The sequence below is a fragment of the Nematolebias whitei genome, chromosome 11, assembly GCF_014905685.2.
Source record: "Nematolebias whitei isolate Nwh7 chromosome 11, NemWhi1, whole genome shotgun sequence".
In the NCBI taxonomy this organism is placed as follows: Eukaryota; Metazoa; Chordata; class Actinopteri; order Cyprinodontiformes; family Rivulidae; genus Nematolebias; species Nematolebias whitei.
In genome coordinates this window covers 46721370-46728865 of record NC_056508.1, presented here as the reverse complement: position 1 = coordinate 46728865, position 7496 = coordinate 46721370, and the positions used below count along the sequence as shown (strand labels likewise).

The 7496-nt window shown below is 46.3% G+C and overlaps 1 protein-coding gene across 1 annotated transcript in view; it reads right to left on the bottom strand.

Annotated features, from left to right (window-relative positions):
• Positions 1-1752: 1752 nt before the first annotated feature.
• The window catches only part of LOC119417779 (ski oncogene), a 61332-nt gene continuing 55588 nt past the window's right edge, over positions 1753-7496 (bottom strand). The window contains exons 4-7 of the mRNA XM_037685062.1: positions 6454-6752; positions 6048-6370; positions 4425-4655; positions 1753-2299 (exon numbers count right to left, since the gene is read on the bottom strand). Of these exons, the coding sequence (XP_037540990.1) occupies positions 2114-2299; positions 4425-4655; positions 6048-6370; positions 6454-6752 (1039 nt within the window). The 3' untranslated portion in view covers positions 1753-2113. The remainder of the gene's footprint in view (positions 2300-4424; positions 4656-6047; positions 6371-6453; positions 6753-7496) is intronic.

Here is a 7496-nt window from a genome sequence, read left to right as displayed (position 1 = left end):
AGAATTCAGGGATTAAACCCACAATTTTAAGATTAAAGTCAGAATTCTTAGAATTCTGAGATTAAAGTCAGAATTCAGGGATTAAACCCACAATTTTAAGATTAAAGTCAGAATTCTTGGTCAGAATTCTGAGATTAAAGTCAGAATTTGAGAAAAATTTCAGAGACCTTCTCAGAATTGTGTCTTTAATCTCAGAAATCTGACTTTTTTTCCACAGAATTAAGGAAAAACAAATTTGCACCGTGGCCCTAATCCTCTTCCATAAAAACAAACAAACATTGTCTCCGTTTTTTCTTCTAAAAAACATGAGAAACACAAACTACACACAGGCTATGAATCGTGTAAAAACGACTACAAAATGTACCAATCGAGCTCCGCCGACGTGATGGACACGAAACGGTCCTCACGGCGACGTTGGATATTAAAAACGGCGGTGAGTGAAACGCCCCTTTAACCAACCGTGACGCGTCCGCCTCCAGGAATAAGCGTTTACGTCTTTATGTACAAATCATAGCAACAATTCACCGAAGCGAGTGGCTTTTTTAAACTCTATAAAAATTGATCTTAACGTGCGTATAGTTTTTTTTTTTTAAAGACGACGAGGGTTCTCGTTCGGAAAAAGAAAAAGCATAAAAGCAGTTGTTCGACCGCTCTCCGCACTGAGGAATCAAACATTTGTAAACTGGTTTTAGGAATACTGATTTTAAAAACGCTGCAGAGTATAAAAGGGGCTTTTAATTTGAAAGCTGCAAACAGGAAACAGATCTTCAGCTTTCCTGCTCTGGAAACCTTTCGCCCACTTTCAGGCACTTGAGGTTTTCCAGCATTGACTATTTTTTTTTTTTTGCATGTGTGAAGTTTGTTTCTTCCCTAAAAACAAAAAAACAACCTAAAATCAGCATTTTGCCTTTTTAATAAGTTCATGTTGCTCCGCTAAATAAAACAAATTTCATTAAATTGCATAACACGAAACTCTTACATGTACAGCGTCAATGCCCGATAACTGACTATATGAAATACATGCATAAAGAAAACTTTACTTATCCATTAGAAAGAAAGAAAAGTTAAAAACAAAAGCAATAAAACATTTTTTTTACACTTTAAAACAACGTCAACAGCTTTAGTTTTTATTTTGTTCGTGCTCTTGTAACAGATCCAGAACTGGACGCAGCCGGAGAATCTCCGGAAAAGTCCAAACCGGACATCTTTATTTACAACGCTTCGTCGTCGAGAACCGAACTTTATTCAACAAAACGACGCTCGCTGAATTATTTTCTTTACGGCTACAGTCGTGAGGAGAAACGGGACAATGGTGGGAGTTAAAACAGTATTTTGTTATGACAAAGTGCAATTTTTTTTATTTTATACACGTATAAAACAAAAAAAACGTTATTTACAGACCTTAATATAATACGCATGACCAGCTTGTTTTTTTACGTACAGCCCACAAAAAAAAAAGAAAAAAGTTGACAATCGATGAAGCCAATTTGAGTAAAAATGTGCCGATCTTAACAAAACAAGGCCGCGCTCACATCACACATTTTCACCCAAACCCATTAATAAAAAAAAAAAAAAAAGCTAAAGTTAAAGAGTCTTTGTGTTTGAGGAACCGTCGGATATCGTCCTGAAAGAAGCGCTCGTAAAAATAATTTTAAAAAACAAAAACACCGTGAATTTTTTCTCCTCTGTCGGACTGCAACGGTCTTCCAAAAAAAGGAAAACCACGGTGTGGGACTTTATTTTATTATTTTTTGTTCATCATCTCGTTTATTTTCAAACTAACACAGAAGTAAAGATTTTATTTTAAACTGTACATATCACTATATTGTCTCTTGAACAGCTTATATAAAGTCTTAAAAATACCCCGCCTCTTTACCGGAGGCCTCTTTACCGGAGGCCTCTTTACCGGAGGCCTCTTTACCGGAGGCCGCCCTTCTTCTTGTCGTTTTCGAGTCAGTGCTTCGCCTGGAAACAGATTTTCTCGTGGCTGTTTCCGGTTATGAGTCTGGACAAAGACGAGTCTTTATTCCGTCTGTCTTTGGGCAGAAAGTGAGTTGTTTTTCTGGTTTTGGGGGCAGGTGTGAGGGACGGATGTTGGAACCAGACTCCGGTTTTAGTTGTTGATGGGCTTGTTCCTGGACGTCCCGTCTTTGCCGCTTGATTTGGGCCATAGTTGTTGCTGTAGCTCCTTCACCACCCTCTCCAGGTGCTCCCTGGCCTCCCGCTCGTGCACCAGGTCGGCCCTGAGCTGCTCGCGGTCGGCCTCAGCGTGCTGCAGTTTCATCTGGAGGTCCTCGATCTGGAAAACACGAGTCAAGAGTCAAACCAGTCGCTGTGAGATGAAACCTCCGACGCCATGACAGGCGGGCGATAACGTACGTCTCTGAGCACGTTTCTCACTTGGACGCTGGCTGTTGGCGACAAATTGCGGAGCATTAAACGACTCTGGCAGCCATTTATGAAATTGCTTTAGTACCAATTTAGTGATTCCGATAAAAACCTCCGACTTGTCGCCAACAGCTGCCAACCAGATTCAAGATATCTACTCGACCTCAGCAAACACAAACATGGATAAACTCTGTGAGCATTCCTTGTATTGAGGTAATATTTGGTGTAGTTGTAGCTGAGAGTCACCCCGAACACACAATGTGAGGGTTAATGGATCACCCAACAGCTTTGGAACATTAGTGTTGCAAGGTGGTGGACGATGCGCATTCCTTCAGGAAAAGCTGGTTTTATTGGTAAACTACCATCACACTGTACCGGTGGTTCAACATCAACACGTAAAATGTGACAATTAATGGTGATTTTCTGAAGTGGAACAAGTTTCCAACGGTGGCGGCGTTACAGCAGATCCTACGAGTTTTTAAAATTAAAGCAGCTGAACTTTGTCCCTGCGGTGGAAGACGATTCACTTCTCACCTGAGGTGGTTTTTCCAGTTCAAGAGCAAAGTCCAGGCTGTTCGCACGTCAAAAACCAAGTCCAGGTAAAGTGAAGCTAATGCTTTGCTGCAACAATGACATCACCAAGTACCAGAGGTCCACTGTTGCCTTTCTTCGTCTACATGTTCTCACGAAACACAAGAGGCGAAAACGTTCACGTAAAAGACCTCAGCTAAAGACGTTCCACAGATAACTGTAGATGTTTGAGGAGTTTACAGTAAAAACATGGGTGGTTGGGTGCAGACGTCTCTGACTGGTAAAACGTGGTCGGGACTTTGGTTATAAAATGCTAAAAGACTGGTGCGACGACATGTGTCTTTTTGGAACTGTTCCCTCTTTAGGGGTCTCAAGTCCTCTGTGTCCTCTGTCCTCACTCCATCTCCATGTCCTCTTTGTCTTTTTCCTGGCAGCTACATTTCTAACATCCTTCTACCAGTATACCCACTGTCCCTCCTCTGGACATGTCCAAACCACTGTCCCTCCTCTGGACATGTCCAAACCATCTGTGTGTCCTCTCTAACTTTATCTCCCAGTTGTTCAACCTGTGCTGTACCTCTTTTGATCTCATTCTTGATCTTCTCCATCCTTGTCTCTCCTGAGGAGAACCTCAACATCTTCATTTCTGACACTTCCAGTTCTGTCCTGTCTTTTTGTCCATGTCTCTGTCTCCAGACCATACAACATAGCTGCTCTCACCTCTGTCTTGTAAACTTTTCCTTTGACCTTTGCTGACACACTTGTTGCAAATCACTCCTGAAACTTTTCTCTATCACTCCATCCTGCCTGGACTCTCTTCTTCTCCTCTTTACCACACTCCCCATGTTCCTGGACAGTGGACCCCAAGTCCTTGAAGTCCTGCACCTTTGTGACTTCTGCTCCTTGTAGCCTCACTGTTCCACCTCCTCCCTCTCATTCATGTCCCATGTCTTACTACGGCTGACTTTCATTCCTCTTCTTTCAAGTGCATACCTCCACCTCTCCAAGTTCTCTTCCACCTGTTCCCTGTTCTCACCACAGATCATAATGTCGTCTGCAAACATCATAGTCCACGGGGATTCCTGTCTCACCTCATCTGTTAGTCGGTCCACCACTCTCTTGTGGAACTTTCCTTTGTTAATGCAGCTTTTTATTCCAGCTGGTTTTACTATCAGACTGGAACTGATCTTGGATTTTGTTCGACACCCTTCAACAGCACTTTGTTTCTCTTCCTGTCTGCATTAAAAGCTTCTGATCCACGTCCGCCTGCCGTCTCTGCAGGCTGAGAGAAAACCTTCCCTCGTTTGGTCTAATGTTGCCTCTGAAGGGAAACTGACGTCTCTTCCCGTTTCCTCTGATGGCCATCTATCAGGCTCTTCTCTGCACTCTGAGCTTTTTAGCGGAAACCTTTTTTTCTTTACCTCTTCTGCTCTGAAGCATCACTTCTGAAATGTTTATAAACTGATGTTATTGTTTAAGGTTTTACAGACGCGTCGTGAACCGACCTGGGCCGAGTACTTGGCGCGGAGGCGGCCGGCCTCGCAGCCTTTATCGCAGACCCGCAGCTGCCGGGCCCGCTCCAGCTCCCTCTTCAGGCGGATCCTGGACTCGTTCGCCTCCTTCATCTTCTTCTCGCTCTCGGCTCTCAGGCGTTCGATCTCCTTCCTCAGGTTACGCTTCGCCTCCGTCGCCTCCCGCAGCTTCTCCTTCTTCGCCACCCGCAGAAACTCCAACTCCTGCAAGGAAGACGTGAGAGACTGCGTCAGACACTTTTGCACATTTTCCTGCATTTACAGGAACTCCCGTGTCTGACGAGCGGAGAACTTCATGGACCTGCTCTCACCACAGATCTCAATGTCATCTGCAAACATCAGAGTTGTTGGAGCAGCGCTTCAAGCTGCTGACACCAGAGATCAGCAGCGTCACTGTTTGCTCAGAGCCAGGGGTTAAGACGGAAAGTTTCCTTCCTCTGATTCACTGAAAGATTGCACGTGTCGCCGTAACACGCCCGGCGCTTCTCGTGGGAACCTCGGAGTCTGAACAAAACCCGTCCGTCATCGAGATTAGTTTGTTCTCAAGCGGACTGCGCTTGAAAAACCTCAGCGTCTTCAGTCCGCTGCTGGTTTGTTGCAGCCGGCTGCTCCGGATCGCAGCTCGCTCGCCCACGCAGACTCCGTCGTCGTCTTGTTCTCGGTCCAAGACCTAAAATAAAAACTGGAAGTCTGGACTTTCCCTTTGTGCAACATCCGCCCTCATTGTTAGAACCCAGCAGGCATGATGTGTGCCTGCCTTGCTCTAGGGCACATTGCTTCTCCTCTCGTGTGACGACAGTCCAAACTCTCAAAAACTCAACAGAACCTCCTTCAGCAGCAGAACTCTGTGGTTGTGCAGGAAGTTTGGTCCACTCAGCTTTCTGAAGGTCCACCAGTGTTTCAGTCAGGTTGAGGTTCTGGACTCTGACTGGACCTTTGCAGCACCTTGGTTCTGTTGGACTCCAGAACCCTTTGGTCCACAGAGGACTTCCTGGTCCACTCGGTGACTGACAGCTGGGAGGAGCTGTTTGCTGCAGTGCATTCTGGGTAAACATCTCCACTTTGGTCTGATGGAACAAACCCCAGTTGCGCTGCCATGTTGTTTTTGACCTTTAACCTGCTAACTGAGGTCCGTAGAGTCTGAGATGGAACACGTTTACCTGAGAACTGCATGGTCTGACCTTCAGGGTGAACCTTCAGTGAAGAATGGTGGCCATCTTGAATTTCTTCCACTAGTTGCTAATCTTTCTCTCTGCAGAACGATGGACTCCAGATAGTTTGGAATGATCTTTGACCCTTCTCAGGTTGACGGGCAGCAACAGCTTCTTCTGAGGTCATTGCTGATGCCTTTCCACCTTGGTGTTGTTACCTGTCGGCTCCAGAGCAGCAGAACCTGCTGCTTTTCTAAACATGGTCCAAATGATGATGAATCATCTGATCAGCAGCTCCTGACCGATACTGAACCAAAGATCTGATCACGTCTAACGTCCTGGTGTTTAAAACCCCAGAACTGAAAGCAGGTGGTCTGTGTTTTTATTAAGGTTGTGTGTTTAAAACCGACCCGTGGACCCGACATGTACCGTGTAAGCGTCTCACCTGCTGCAGGCTGCGTTTGGCCTGCAGGGCCGAGCCCAGCTTCTCCTCCTGCTTCACCCTCATCTTCACGATCTCGTGCAGGAACCTCTCCTTCGACTCTTTGGAGTCCAGCCCGCCGTCCAGCGCCTGCCTCAGGCTCTCCAGCTCCGACTCCAGCCCCAGCTCCGGCAGCGTCGCCGTGATGGGCGGAGCCGCGGGGGCGGGGCATTCGGCGGGCGCCGCTGTGCAGACGGGCCCCTGGACGCCCGGCGAGCTCAGGTCCTTGGCAGAGCTGCTGGAGGAGGCGAAGGACGGTGACGACAGGGAGGACAGCGACGACGTGACTGTGAGACAGATCAGAAAGACGTGACGCCACCGTGTCGTTCTGGAAACCGGACGATAAAACGTTTTTTTTTTTTCTTCTTACATTCGTCGCGGCTCTCCACTTCGATCTCCACCTCAGAGTCTCGGTCCTCCTGAGGCGGCGGTGGTTTGCTGGTGGCGAAGGACGGAGGACAGGCGACCTCGGGCGTTGGAGGCGGGGCCTCCTCTGTAGCTCTCCTCTTGCGAGGCCTGGAGTTGGCGCCCTCGCCTGGGGGTTCACCTCCGCTGGGGTGGGAGACGCTCGGCACCGTCGGGGACACGGGCCCCACCTTCCCCACGGGCAGCGGCGTGAGGGCCACGTTGGGGGCCACGGCGTTCTCGAGGCTCTTGTAGTTGTAGAAGCTGGAGGGAAACCAGACGAGCGGTGAGCCACATCAAAACCTGGACCAGAACCTCCTGATTAACATCACGTGTGTTGATCCTCCGAACCTCATCCTCAAAAATAAACATTTAGATTTTAAAAGAAGTTCATCTTGAAGGAACAACAGAAGTTTTTTGTGACTGACGCCGATTCATAACAACAAATTTTTAATATGTTGCCAAACTAGAATTTGAGTTTTCTCCACGAGTGACGCCGACTCTCTGACGTTTTGGATGACTCTCAGCTACCACCACACCGAAGTTTAGCTCAACATCTGTAAAATTAGCTGCAATGGCCTTCCTGTTCTTCTTTCTTCTTGTTCTGTCTTGAACAGGTCTCTCTTGTAAATGAGTCTAGCCTGTACATAAATAAAGGTTGAATGGAAAAACATTTTCTTCTTCGGCTTGGTTTGTGCACACTCGAGGAAGACGACGCTCCCACCTGCTCACGATTTAGTTTTATTGAAGAGTTCTTCTGAAGTTGTTAAAATATATTTCTTGAACTGGAGAAATGGAAACAGCTGGAAATATTTTCATCGCTAAACTTTGAACCGCTGACATTTGCTGAAAGTTCACATGAAGCTGAAATTAACTGAAAAGTAGCCGAAAAGGTTGACATCAGTAGAAAAGTAGCTTAAAGGAACTTAAAATTTGAAATTATTAGTAAAAAGCACAAAAAGTGAAAATTGGTTAAAAGAAGAAGAAAAAAAGGTGTGTGTGTGTGTG